General features: G+C 37.9%; 1 protein-coding gene across 1 annotated transcript in view; it reads left to right on the top strand.

Moving 5' to 3' along the window:
* Positions 1 to 12,922, top strand: part of HELQ (helicase, POLQ like) — a 40,743-nt gene extending 27,821 nt beyond the window's left edge. Inside the window, exons 12-18 of the mRNA XM_068974979.1 lie at positions 357 to 579; positions 1,695 to 1,852; positions 3,460 to 3,558; positions 6,918 to 7,091; positions 7,534 to 7,647; positions 9,100 to 9,234; positions 12,802 to 12,922. Of these exons, the coding sequence (XP_068831080.1) occupies positions 357 to 579; positions 1,695 to 1,852; positions 3,460 to 3,558; positions 6,918 to 7,091; positions 7,534 to 7,647; positions 9,100 to 9,234; positions 12,802 to 12,909 (1,011 nt within the window). The 3' untranslated portion in view covers positions 12,910 to 12,922. The remainder of the gene's footprint in view (positions 1 to 356; positions 580 to 1,694; positions 1,853 to 3,459; positions 3,559 to 6,917; positions 7,092 to 7,533; positions 7,648 to 9,099; positions 9,235 to 12,801) is intronic.
* Positions 12,923 to 14,410: the final 1,488 nt, after the last annotated feature.

Raw genomic sequence — 14,410 nt, 5'->3', positions numbered from 1 at the left:
CTGAAGGAGGCCAAGTGGGAATTAGTGATAACTAGTAGGGAGTGAGCAGAGGGCACAGCTTTGGAGATACTGTGAAAAGTTACTCAAAAACCTAAGGAGTTTTTGAATCAGAAATGTGTAGATGTCTTCATTAACAGTATAAATATGATAACTGTATTCTCCCTTCAATTGTTTTTTCTTGTCATTTTAAAATATTATTATAAAAGTACCTTTATGCAACTATGTAGATTTTATATTGATTTTTTATTTGAATAGCTTTGAGGTATGGAAATGAGTCCTCATGTTGATGAATTATTCATTCAAAATGATGCCTTGAATTAGAGAAGCTGCTCTAATGGTATCCTGAATTGTTTCAGATTGCAACAAACCTGGATGACATATATCGTTTTATGAGTGGTACATTTTTTGGTGTTCAGCAAAAGGTTTTGTTGAAAGAAAAAAGTCTCTGGGAAATAACTATGGAATCACTTAGATACTTGACAGAAAAAGGACTTCTACAAAAAGATACTATGTATGGGTCTGAAGAAGAGTTCCAAAGTAATTTTCATATCACAAAGTTGGGACGAGCTTCCTTTAAGGGTAAGAGCTTACCTGAATCTGACTATGAATCTGAGGAAATGCATCGGAAAAAATAGAAATTTTCTGTAACTCTAAATTAGATATGTAATTTCATATTAATAATAATAATCTTATCTTACAAACTGTTAAACTACTTCAGTTTTTAAAAGTTGAAAAATGTTTTGAATTGCAAGTAATTTAGCATACTGTAGAAATACATGGAGGAAAAGATGATCCTCCCTTCTTTATGCTCGCCTCCCCCGCAATCATACAAATCAGACAAATACAAGATTTGTAATCATACAAATCTTAATATCCTACCAAGAATAGCAATAGCAATTTCTAGAAATTTTCTGTAAATTTCATAACAATTTGATATATATTCTTCTAAATATTTTGTATATGTATATTTATGTTTGTGTTACATGTATGTATGCATATATACATATGCACTATATATATATATATATCACACACACATGCACACACATACATATTGAATAGTATAAGCATTTGGAGGCAGCTTGCTTTTCTCACTTATAAAATATCATGAGCATCTTCACACATCAGTCCCTTTAAATCTACCTCATTTTCTTTTAGCACAATAGTCATCCATACTATGGATACCGTAATGTATTTAACCACTCCCCTATTGATGGACAGTTACACTGTTTCTGATTTTTCTCTGTTATAAACAAGAGCATCTCTGTTCATGTATTTTTGGATATGTGTGGAGATGTTTCTTTAGGTTAGATTCCCAAGAATAGATTAATTAGGTCAGAAGGTATGTACTTATTAAATGTTGATGGATACTATAATATCAAAGTGACCTCCTAAATTTTGTGCTAAGTTACATAGTAAGAAATTGTAAAGAATTTTTTTTTTTAATTTATTTGGCTGCGAGGGATCTTTAGTTGTGGCACTTAAACTCTTATTTGTGACATGTGGGATCTAGTTCCCTAACCAGGGGTAGAACCTGGGCCCCCTGTACTGGAACTGTGGCGACTTAGCCACTGAACCACCAGGGAAGTCCCTCAAGACTTTTGCTATGTTTAGGTAAACCAGACTTTCTTTAAAATCACCTCTTTCCTCCTTTGGTGATTATGAAAAATGAACTCTTTGTGTCTTTCTTTTAGGAACTATAGATTTGGCTTATTGTGACATTCTTTACAGAGACTTGAAGAAAGGTCTTGAGGGACTTATGCTCGAAAGCCTTCTTCATCTAATCTACTTAACAACTCCCTATGATATGGCTTCTCAGTGTGACCCTGATTGGATGATATACTTCAGGCAGGTGAGAAGATAAGATTTTGCAATACAGGCTAAAATAATTAATCACAATATGATTTTTATCATGTGATTATTCTTTTTTTTTTTTTTTTGCTATTAAAATATACTTGAAATTGGGCCTTTTGAAAAGCCCAATTTCAAATATATTTTCATAGCCAGAAAAAAGACTCAGACGATAAAGAATCTGTCTGCAATGCAGGAGACCTGGGTTTGATCCCTAGCTCGGGAAGATCTCCCAGAGAAGGGGAATGGCAACCTAGTCCAGTATTCTTGCCTCAAGAATTCCATGGATGGAGAAGCCTGGTGAAGTCCATGTGAACTGCAAAGAGTCAGACACTTTTTGTGGCAAGAGCATTTTTTGTTTGTTTCACTTAAATATTTTCTGTTAAATGTAAACATGTTCATTGTCGAAAAAATAAAGAAAGGTGCAGAAGAGAAGAAAGGACCATGTCTGGTCCCCATCCCTTCAAGGTGGTTACTCTTGCGATGTGGGGACCACTACATTTTCTAATGCCTGAAATGTAAAGAAAACCATCACTGATGGTTGAGAATTTAATTACATGAAAGCTCTATCAGAGTCACACACGGTGTCCCGTCCTGTCACACCAAACCCAGTGACATTGATACCTGAGAAGGAATAATCATCTTTATCGCCAGGATCAAGGTGGAACTGGCTGTACCTATCACAAAACCAAGTGGTAGAGGACAGTCTACTATGATTTTACTCTGAACAGGCGGTGGCAGTATGCAGTTCTTCCCAGGTGGCATAGTGGTAAAGAATCTACCTGCCAGTGCAGGAGACACAGGTTTGATCCCTGGGTCAGAAAGATCCCCTGGAACGGGAAATGGCAACCCGTCCCAGTATTCTTGCTTGGAGAATCCCATGGACAGAGGAGCCTGGCACGTTACAGTCCATGAGCTGGTCATGACTGAGCACATGCACACAAACACATGTATATAAACAGTGCTGCTGCTAAGTCGCTTCAGTCGTGTCTGACTCTGTGTGACCCCATAGACGGCAGCCCACCAGGCTCCCCCGTCCCTGGGGTACTCCAGGCAAGAACACTGGAGTGGGTTGCATTGCCTTCTCCAATGCATGAAAGTGAAAAGAGAAAGCGAAGCCGCTCGGTCGTGTCCAACTTGCAGCGACCCCATAGACTTCAGTCTACCAGGCTCCTCTGTCCGTGGGATTTTCCAGGCAAGAGTACTGGAGTGGGTTGCCATTGCCTTCTCCGTATAAACAGTGCAGTTACTTCCAAAACCTTTCCCTCCTATCCCTCCCCAGACTTCTCCTGTATGAAACATAAACACAGTCCATGAAAATCATAGACCATGGTTACAGTATTTGTGGCCATGTCTTTAAGTTCATTCTACTAAAGTTTGTTATATTTTAATAATACATTAAAAGTATTGCAAGCTTGTAAGTAAAATACTTGTAAGTAAATACTTGTGTTATTTGTATTACTTATAATACAATACTTGTAGGTAAAATTTGTGTTATTTTTCATAGATTTTATAATGATGAAAATGTGATATGACTACTAGATTTGGTTAATGGCAGACTTTTTAAAGTTACAGTTTAATTTTTCTCTATATTCTTTTTCTGTGTAGTTTAACCAACTCAGTCCAGCAGAACAAAATGTTGCTGCTCTGGTTGGAGTCTCTGAGAACTATATTGGGAAGAAAGCATCAGGTCAAGCTATTAGGAAGGTACGTACCATAGTCTTTTTTTTTTTTCTTTCCTAAATAGCTAAGTTCACGTAACAGAAATTAATGCTGTCATCTCATCTCCTTTGTTGGTTTGATCGTGTTGGTTCACTTTTTTATCTTTAGTATAATTATCACTTTACTATTCAAAACATCTGCAAACCAGAAATTTAGGTATATTTTAAAAATAATGTTCTTTCTGGGTGGTTGTGAAGGCCCTTTTTAGTGTACCTTTGTATTTCTAAAATAGCCATGCACATCTAAGACTCTTAGCATAGGAAAAGGTCAACCTTATTAATCTATTTTTCTTAGGCTACTTATTATGGTTTAAATTATAACAATTGTAAAATATTTTCACAATGTTATAGAAGAGAATCCTGAAATAAGTTCAGTTCATGGGAGAAAAGTTTTCTAGAAACTTTTTCTTAAGCATCCACTTGGCATCAGGAATTCTAACATAAGACGAGTTTTTGGATTTTTGTTTTTGTTGGTGCTTTTCATTGTCCCAAAGAACTACCAATGTGCTTGAAGTACATAAAGCATTTTAGTAGGTTGAAGCAGAGAAGCCAAGTACTCTTGTGTGGTATCTTATATTTTTGTCTTTTAAAGTTAAGTCAACAAACAAGAATCAAGTTCTGAATGCGCCACTAACTGTACGAGAAGTAAAAATAATTCTTTGGCAAACACACATTCATTTCCTTAATTAACATAATTTTCTACCTCATAATAATTACGAGAAGCCAATGGCACCCCACTCCAGTACACTTACCTGGAAAATCCCATGGGCAGAGCAGCCTGGTAGGCTGCAGTCCATGGGGTCACACAGAGTCGGACACGACTGAGCGACTTCACTTTCACTTTTCACTTTCATGCATTGGAGAAGGAAATGGCAACCCACTCCAATGTTCTTGCCTGGAGAATCCCAGGGACGGGGGAGCCTGGTGGGCTGCCATCTATGGGGTCGCACAGAGCCGGACACGACTGAAGCGACTTAGCAGCAGCAGCATAATAATTACACTTTTTTTTTCAATTTTCATTTTCTTTGGTAATCTAATCTTCATTGAAGCCTAATGATCTTACCTACCATTTCCCTGTATATCTTTTAAATTTATATAGATATTACTGTTTCATTTTGAAAAATGGAAGATGTTTTACTTACACTTGAATTGAATGGTGAAGCTGTCCCCTGTATTGAAGTATCAAAAAAGTATAAGTGCATCGTACTTCAGTATTCCTGTTGTCAATATTTAGATTGGGTCTTTTACCTCAGAAGTGACTATTGTTTAGACCTTCAGAATGTTGAATAAGAATATTTCTTAAAACAAACCTTTTGTTTCAAACTCTAAAATATATTTTAAAAAACATATTAATCTGGAGCTCATTACCAAGTAATAAACACTTATAAAATCATGTTGCAATAATGCATCTTTTGAAACTTGAATCAGAATTTATTTTTGTTACATTTTATAAAACAGTCAATAAATGTTTGTTCAATTTATAATTATTTAAAATAGTATGAGCATGGATTTATCTTAATTACAAATGAACAAGTTACTATTTTAATACTTTATAAGTATCTTTTTAAACAAATTTCTAGAGAATATATTTGCTTCAAATCTACTTGATTTCTCCACATTGGAAAGGACCTTTTTAAACATTTCTTGTAAAAGATCTTGAAATTGGCATAAAGTGACTTATCTTGCCGTGGAATATAATTATGTCATTTGTCTTGGCTTAGAAAATACATTCTAAGCAAAAATCTGCATTGACTCAATTTATAGTTAATAATGAAGGTGCACTAAAGTTGGGAAATTAAAAAGTGATCTTTTCCTAGTTGTTATTCAACTATCATGCTTTTTCAGCTTAAAGCTTTTAAAAGGGTGATCTAGTATCAAACATAGAGAATCTAAAATTCTTATGTCCTTCAATGTGCTCATCTAAGTTCTCAAACATTCTAAGTTCTCATCTTAAACATTCTTTTACTATAGTAGAGGATATAATTTTATATTTTAAACCTCCCTTTTCTCTTTAAAGTTCATTCTTTTTTTTTTCTCGATTTCAAGCATGCGTTACTCAGTTTTTGAGTTAGCTTGGTATTAGCTATGAAATGCTTTACACAAAAAATAATCACTAGGCACCACAGGCCAAAGCATATATACAGAATAGAAATTATCAACTACAGGAAGCATTCAGTGTTTTAATTTCTGGAAACATTAATTATTTACCATGACCAGGTTTAAGTCATAGGAACTAATATTTACTCTTAGTTTACAATATAAACAAGCTTATTAACATATTTATCTAAATAAACATATTTGTCTAATTTATAATCACAGTCATATATATATACGTATAATATATATATGTATATATGCGTGTGTGTGTATATGTATACCCAACCTGTAAATACTACCTGAGGCTTCCCTGGTGGCTCAGTGGCTCAGACAGTAAAAGAATCTGCCTGCAATGCAGGAGACCCAGCAGGAAGATCCCCTGGAGAAAGGCATGGCAACCCACTGCAGCATTCTTGCCTGGAGAATTCCATGGACAGAGGAGCCTGGTGGGCTATAGTCCATGGGGTCACAAAGAGTTGGACATGACCGAGCGACTAACACTCAACACTATAAATTCTACAGTAAATGTAAAGGTTTCCCGAACTCCTTCTCTTCCCGTATTCTTTTCCTAAGGCTGCCATCACAAATTAGCACAAACCCGGTGTCTTAAAACAACAGAGCTTTATTCTGTTACAAGTCAGGAGCCAGAAGTCTGAAATCAAGATGCTGGCAAAGTTGTTCCTTCTAGAGGCTTGAGGAAGAACCATCTTGCCTCTCTCGTGGCCTTTGGTGGTTGTTAGCAATCCTTGTAGTCACCATCTCACCACAGTTTGCCTCCTTCTGTCTTCACACCAGTTTCTCTGTCACTCATGTCCTCTCTCTTATAAGGATATCAGTCATTGACTATTGGGCTCAAGGGCCCCCTGTATATCCAGGATGAGTTCATCTCAAGATCCTTTGCTAATTATATCTGCAGAGATTCCCTTCCAAATTAGGTCACGTTCAGAGGCACCAAGGGTTAGGAATTGAGTATATCTTTTGAGGAGGGACAGTTCAACTCACTACACTCCCTACAGAAGGAAATTTAAATTGGAAACAGTTTGACGTATCTCTTTTTTTATACACTTGGAAAAAATAATACTTTGAACTAACCTAAAGTACATTTGTTATGACTTCGATTTATTTCTGTAGAACCACTCTGTCCTCTCCCTGCTGTGTGCAGCTTCATTCTCATTCCCTTTTGTCCAGTTTGAATGTGGTGTACATTTTAAGCAGGTCCAATACATGAATTCATTTGTGTCTTTCTAGAAGGTGGACAAGAACATTGTCAACAGACTGTACCTGTCTTTCATTCTTTATACTTTGCTCAAAGAGACGAACATTTGGAGTGTGTCTGAAAAGTTTAACATGCCTCGAGGATATATACAAAGCCTTCTCTCTGCAGCTGCGGCATTCTCCTCCTGTGTGTTACATTTCTGTGAGGTAATTCCATTAACTAGATGATACATGCTTGGCACATCTTGATGTTTTGGTCAAAGTGAACAGAACTCTTTTTAAAAATATTTATTTACTTATTTTAATTGGAGGATAATTACAGTATTGTGATGTTTTTTGCCATCAATATGAATCAGCCACGAGTATACATGTGTTCCCTCTCTCCTGAACCCCCTCCCTAGAATTCTTCCTGTTGACTGATTTTTCGGTTTACACTCTTTGTCCTCATCCTAAAAGCATTCTGTTCAAATCCCTCCACCTCTGCCATGTTTCCTCATAGTAATTTTGCTCAGTCATTGTTCGCCTCTGGCTTTACGCAACTTTCAGAGTTTACCAAAGGGCCAGTCCTTTCTGAGCCCCCTACCACACACATACTGAATTCTGAAATATCTTACGACATTTCAATTCTGTGAATCTTTGTGTTTTGCAGGAGCTTGAGGAGTTCTGGGTTTACAGGGCCCTTTTGGGAGAACTCACCAAGAAGCTGACCTACTGTGTAAAGGCAGAGCTAATCCCACTCATGGAAGTGACTGGGGTTTTAGAGGTTAGTGGCTTGTTAGCTCCCCAACTGAGATGATTTCAGCTCACAGAAAAATCAGGTTTTACTGCTATGTCACAGAGTAAGTGGCAACAATAGCCGTATTACTTATTTATCATGGGAGTCTTTTTTATTTGTTTTTAATAAATTGCTGCCCTGGCCTCCCCCAAATCCCTATCAATCCAGAAGCAGTCCTGATGTAAAATCACATTTGTGGATAAATGTAACAGTAGAGACAGGGTGATTCTCCCCAAGTGCGCGTGCCACCCTTCTTTCCTCCAAGCATACATGTGTTCCGTACCTTCCTCCTCTCCAGCAGAGACTCACCTTCTGACTCACTGTCAGTTTAGACAGTGCTAGTTGAAGGTGGTGGCTGCTCGGTGGCAGTGAGGGTCATTTACATTTTCTAAGAGAATGAGATGAAGGTTTCCTCAGCTGGTTTCTCAGCTTTCTATTTTTGATCAACCCTTGTTTTCTGTTTATTCTGTTATTCAGTTCTTAAACCAGAAGAATTCTGCTTGGGAAAGCGTGCACACTCATACATACACTCACATACACACTCCAGAGGTCCCTGTGTAGATAGTGAGAACATTCTAGGGATACTGAACTAAAACATTTGATTGAGAATTTGAACTAATGCCCCTCCCCCAAGTACCCTAAGGAGTTTTTATTTCTGTTTCTTTAATATTTAATTAATTAATTTTTTTTTTTACTGTGTTGGGTCTTAGTTGGGGCATGGGGTATCTTCATTGTGGCACGTGGGACCTGTCATTGTGGCACGTGGGCTTAGTTGCCCCACAGCATGTGGGATCCTAACCTTAACCAGGGATCGAACCCACATCTTCTGCATTGGAAGGTGGATTCTTAACCACTGGATTACCAGAGAAGTCTCCAGGTTTCTAATTTCTGATTGCTGCTGCTGCTGCTAAGTTGCTTCAGTCGTGTCCGACTCTGGGTGACCCCATAGATGACAGCAAACAGGCTCCCCCGTCCCTGGGATTCTCCAGGCAAGAACACTGGAGTGGGTTGCCATTTCCTTCTCCAATGCATGAAAGTGAAAAGTGAAAGTGAAGTCGCTCAGTCGTGTCCAACTCTTCACGACCCCATGGACTGCAGCCTACCAGACTCCTCTGCCCATGGGATTTCCCAGGCAAGAGTACTGGAGTGGGTTGCCATTGCCTTCTCTGATTTCTGATTGCAGCACACATCAATTGACTTCAGCTGCACAGAAAACTAGCTCTCTTGCAGTCAGATTGGAGCCACCTAAATTATTTTAAAATTCTTCTAAAACACTTTTAAAATTCCTTCAGATTCTGATGTGTTATCTTTTCATATTTACTTTATTATCTTAGTTTATTCCTGTCTCTTGCAAGTGAATTTTTCCCTTCAGTAAAACACTTAATTATTTTTTCCTAATCCCCAATTCTGATCCTAATGATTTTTATAAATACTTTGCAGGGTCGAGCAAGACAGTTATACAATGCAGGTTATAAAAGTCTAACGCACTTAGCTAATGCAAATCCTGAAGTGCTGATAAGGACAATTGATCATTTATCAAGACGCCAGGCCAAGCAAATTGTTTCATCAGCCAAGGTAAGCAAACAAGGCATTTTTTAATCTTTATGATATTTTACAGAGTTATCTCCTTATACTTTAGACATATTAACTATAGGTACAAAAATATATATTCACAATATGTGGATAAAAATAGTGCATATGTCATGATACAAGGCTTATTAAAAAGAGAAAAAGGATCTCCTAAAAAATAAAGGCACTTTTAAAAGAGTTCATTGAAATATAAGGAACTCTGAACTCATTGAATTCTACCTCCTACTACTCTTGTCACAGAAGTTCTTTCCTCAGCATCCCCAACATCTGGTCTTCTCACCTTTAAACACCCCCACTGACAAGGAATTTACAACCTGGAGAACTAAGTTCTATTTTTGGACTCAGTGTTACAAACAGCATCCCAGTATAATGAGGCTGCCTTAAAATGCCTACCATGGTATCATAGTACTACCTCTGCAACCAGGCTCTTCCTTTTCTCATTTGGTGGTTTTTCACATACTTGAAAGGAGATCCAACCAGTCCATTCTAAAGGAGATCAGTCCTGGGTGTTCTTTGGAAGGAATGATGCTAAAGCTGAAACTCCAGTACTTTGGCCACCTCATGCAAAGAGTTGACTCATTGGAAAAGACTCTGATGCTGGGAGGGATTGAGGGCAAGAGGAGAAGGGGACGACAGAGGATGGGATGGCTGGATGGCATCACTGACTCGATGGACGTGAGTCTGAGTGAACTCCGGGAGATGGTGATGGACAGGGCGGCCTGGCGTGCTGCGATTCATGGGGTCGCAAAGAGTCAGACACAACTGAGCGACTGAAGTGAACTGAAAACAGCTCTTGTTGCCTCCCAAGGTTTCTCTTTTCTGTTTCTTTCACCTGTAGTCAACAGTCTACTCTTAGGTTCACTATCCTGGTTACACTCTGCTAGGTGCAATCCAGGTTGTCAGTACCCTCCTGCCCCATGTGGGTAAATCCATTATGCAGCAGTTAGGGGTTATTTGGACTGCCCAGGTGGCTGAGCAGTAAAGAATTCAGCTGCCACTGCAGGAGACATGGATTCAATCCCTGAGTTGGGCACATACCCTGGAGAAGGAAAAGGCAACCCACTCCAGTATTCTTGCCTGGAAAACCCCATGGACAGAGCAGCCTGGCGGGCTACAGTCCATGGCATCGTATCCAAGAGTTGGACACAATTTAACAACCCAATAGCAAGGGATTATTTCCTTCTTGATCTCAACTATATTTCCATCCTTGTGGTCTGGAATTGTGTAGTTGTGTGTGTGTGTTTTTTTTAAGTTCATTGTTACACTCTTGTCATATATAAATCGAACTGACTGAAAAGGAAGTTTCCAGCTTACTTTTTTGAAAGGCTCTCCCAATGTTTGTATTTCTGTGACTGATCTTCACCACAGCCCTCTCAGGACACTACAACTTGTCCTATTAGATAAGGAGTTCTTTGGGTTGATAGGGTTGAAATTGTGATTATTTCATTGCTGGAGCTCCTAGCACGGTATTCAGCCTATAGTAGATGTTTAACAAATATTTGAATAACTAAATAAATGAGATTTAAAGAAATGAAGTGATTTACTCAAGGAAACATAGCTAGTCAGTAAGTAGTAGAGCAAGACTATAGTATTAGACTATATATTATTAAAGATACAAAGGGGAACTTCCATGGTGGTCCAGGAGTTAAGACTTGCCCTTCCAATGCAGGGGGTCTGGGAGCTAAGATCTCACATGCCTCACAGCCAAAATACCAAAACATAAAACATGAGCAATATTGTAACAAATTTAATAAAGACTTTTAAAGTTGTCCACATCAAAAAAACACAAAAGTATACAGAGGGAACTGCAGTATCAATGGCCAAAATATTTAATAAGTGACTTTAAATGTCAAAAGTATTAGACAACTTCAGGCACAATAATGTGCATAATGTTATGCTTTATATCAAATTGGTAGAGAGAGTGGTTTTTTTCTTCTACAATTTTTATTGAGCTTTTTGTTATAAAATGTTGTGAGAGAAATAATGCAAGTGTTTCACACCAATATACACAAACCCAGTGGCAACAAATACCAACATTTGATTTCCATTGTTTTTAAAGAAAGGGGGAAAATCATTATTCAAATATTCATTGACATCTACTATGTACTAGGTTTAGAAATACTTTCTTTGTTTATCATGCTCCTTTTGAAATTAACCATATTAGTTTTAGGAGCTTGAATAAAAGTTTTCTTTGAAACACTGATAGTGACAGCTTATGGTAAATGGTGCTGCTGTATTTGTGGTCTTTGAAGGAGAAGGTTTAACTCCAGGACCAAAGAAGATTCTCAGTCACTCAGAGCTTTGTGTGCAAAATTTTATTTTAAAGTGACAAAACAGAGAAAGCTTCTGACATAGACATCAGAAGTGGGTAGAAAGAGTACCTGCCTCACTAGTTTAAGTTGGGCCTTATATACTTCTCAACTGGCTGCTGAGAATAGATAAAAAGAATGCCTCAAGGTTGTAAGAGTTCCACCAGACCCTTTCCCAAGGCATACATCCTGAGATAACTTTGGCACAAGATTAGCCAGGGAGAACGGGTCCAGGGCAAGGTCTCTGGGCTAGATACACTGTTGTTGTGTAATCAGGGGTACAAGTCTTGAGAAACAGTTTCCCAGGCAGGATTCTTAACAATTATAATCATTTAACATAGAGCCTAAGGAAAGCATTTCCACGAGTAAGACATTGTGCTGTGTGATCGTTAGTTCAGGACCTATAGAAAGCCTAACGTATCGCGCAAGTTACATTGTCACACAAGGCTTAAGGAAAGCATGAGCCAGCATGTTCACCTCCTCCTTCAGTTCAGTTCAGTTCAGTCACTCAGTCATGTCCGACTCTTTGACCCCATGGACTGTAGCACTCCAGGCCTCCCTGTCCATCATCAACTCCCAGAGCTTGCTCAGACTCATGTCCATCAAGTCGGTGATGCCATCCAACCATCTCATCCTCTGTCACCCCCTTCTCCTCCCACCTTCAGTCTTTCCCAGCATCAGGGTCTTTTCCAGTGAGTCAGTTCTTCGCATCAGGTGGCCAAAGTATTGGAGCTTCCGCTTCAGCATCAGTCCTTCCAATGAATATTCAGGACTGATTTCCTTTAGGATTGACTGGTTTGATCCCCAAAGGGCCCCAAGCTTCAACTCTCTCAATAGGTTTTTAAAAGATAGCATACTAAACTGTGAGGATTAATAAAATCTATATATATAGGGTAACATTTTTAAGAACCAATTAAATTTTTTCAAAATTGTCTTAAATTTTATAGGTTAAAAGTTAATTTTAAGTGGCTGAGTCTTCAATAAAACAAACCTTTGAGAGTATTAAAGCTCCATTATTTTTGGTATACCAAATGCAGTGATCAGCTAAAATGGCTTTAAATGCCTCAGCTTCATTTACTATAATTGCTGTTCTTAAGTGACCATTTTTCAATCTCATTATTAGTTTTAATATCTAGATTATGCTGATACATAAAGATTCAGGTATTGAATAGATGGTGGTAAAATGTTAGCAGTTCCCTAACAATGCATATTTTTGCTTCACATCTTGATTTTTTTATTGTAGATGCTGTTGCATGAGAAAGCAGAGGCTTTGCAAGAAGAAGTAGAAGAATTATTGAGATTGCCTTCTGATTTCCCTGGTATTGTGGCCTCTTCTACTGAAAAGGCATGAGGCTATCTGAGGAGCGTTTTTAAGTATGAATTATTTATTGTACATGCATTTTATTAAAGCTCTCCTATAAGTTATAAATGAAAAAAATATATTTTAACTATATATTAAGAACTGTGGCTGATGTTTGAATAGTCCTCTCATCCATACTTACATAAATAATTACGCATTATTTCTCTAATCAAAAGTCTGGCATCCACCACAAAATGAAATCCAAGTTTCCCAGTGTATCCCCAGCCTACCTTTGCAACCAGACCTTTCATTATCCTCTAACCCATTTCTTTCATCAAACTGGACTATTTGCAGTCCCAGAATTTTCCCTGGGATTCACAAACCCACTATTTCCTATCTGCCTTATACTATTCCCCGTGCATGAATAATTATCTTTAAAATGATTATATACTTTGTTTCAACTAGAAATGCTCAAATACTGTCTCCTGTATGAAATTGTATAAGTTCAGCCTTATCCCTACCCTATCCATGGGTTCTTTTCCTCCTCTAATTATTGTGAGCCCCTCATTCATGCCCAGGTCTTTATAATGCTTTATTAATGTCTGAAATCCCCTGGAGGGCCAAGACCTGTGTTATGGTCTTTGTATGCCACATAGCACCTACCCAGTTTGCTGCACAAAGTAAGGACCTCTGTGAAAAGTGAATTCTTACTCAAATTGATAATTTAAAGATTCTCTTTAAACACAACTTAAATATTACCTCTCCCCCCTCCCTTTTCTGATTCTTAGTCAAATGTAGATGACTGGTTAAACTGGGAAAAAGAGTAATTACTATTATTTATAAGTACTGAACTGGTTTAGTTCAGTAGAAAGCTTATGAAGCTTTCCTCACGTGTCTGAGAGACATCCATTGGCAACTTTGCAGATAGATCCACAGTCTCAGTTCTCTGTGCCTCAACATTTAGCTCATTGTAATATGGGCACACCTCAGAGATGTTATGAGTTCAGTTCCAGACCACCACAAAAAAGTGATTGTTGCAATAAAGCAAGTCATATGAATTTTTTGGCTTCCCAATGCATATAAAGTTATGTTTACACTATACCGGAATCTATTAAGTGTGCAATAGCATTATGCCTAAAAGAAAACAACATATATACCTTAATAAAAAATATTGTTGAAAAACTCTAACCATCATCTGAGCCTTTGCTGAGTTGTAATCTTTTTGTGACAGTAACATCAAAGATCACGTTAACAAATGTAAGAATAATGACAGAGTTTGAAATATTGTTAGAATTACCAAAATGTAACACAAAGATACAAAGTGAGCAGATGCTGTTGGAAAAATGATGCCAATAAAATTAGAGTAATTTGACCAAAGTCCTGTGCTATTGATATTTGTTGCAAAGCAGGGACTTCGGACCTCAGTTCAGTTTAGTTCAGTCGCTTAGTTGTGTCCGACTCTTTGCGACCCCATGAATCGCAGCACGCCAGGCCTCCCTGTCCATCACCAACTCCCGGAGTTCACCCAAACTCATGGACGATCCCAATCTAA

Source organism: Capricornis sumatraensis, chromosome 7 (genome assembly GCF_032405125.1).
Source record: "Capricornis sumatraensis isolate serow.1 chromosome 7, serow.2, whole genome shotgun sequence".
NCBI classification, from domain to species: domain Eukaryota; kingdom Metazoa; phylum Chordata; class Mammalia; order Artiodactyla; family Bovidae; genus Capricornis; species Capricornis sumatraensis.
Note: the sequence above shows the minus strand (reverse complement) of the source record. Positions and strands in the feature narration are given on the sequence as shown.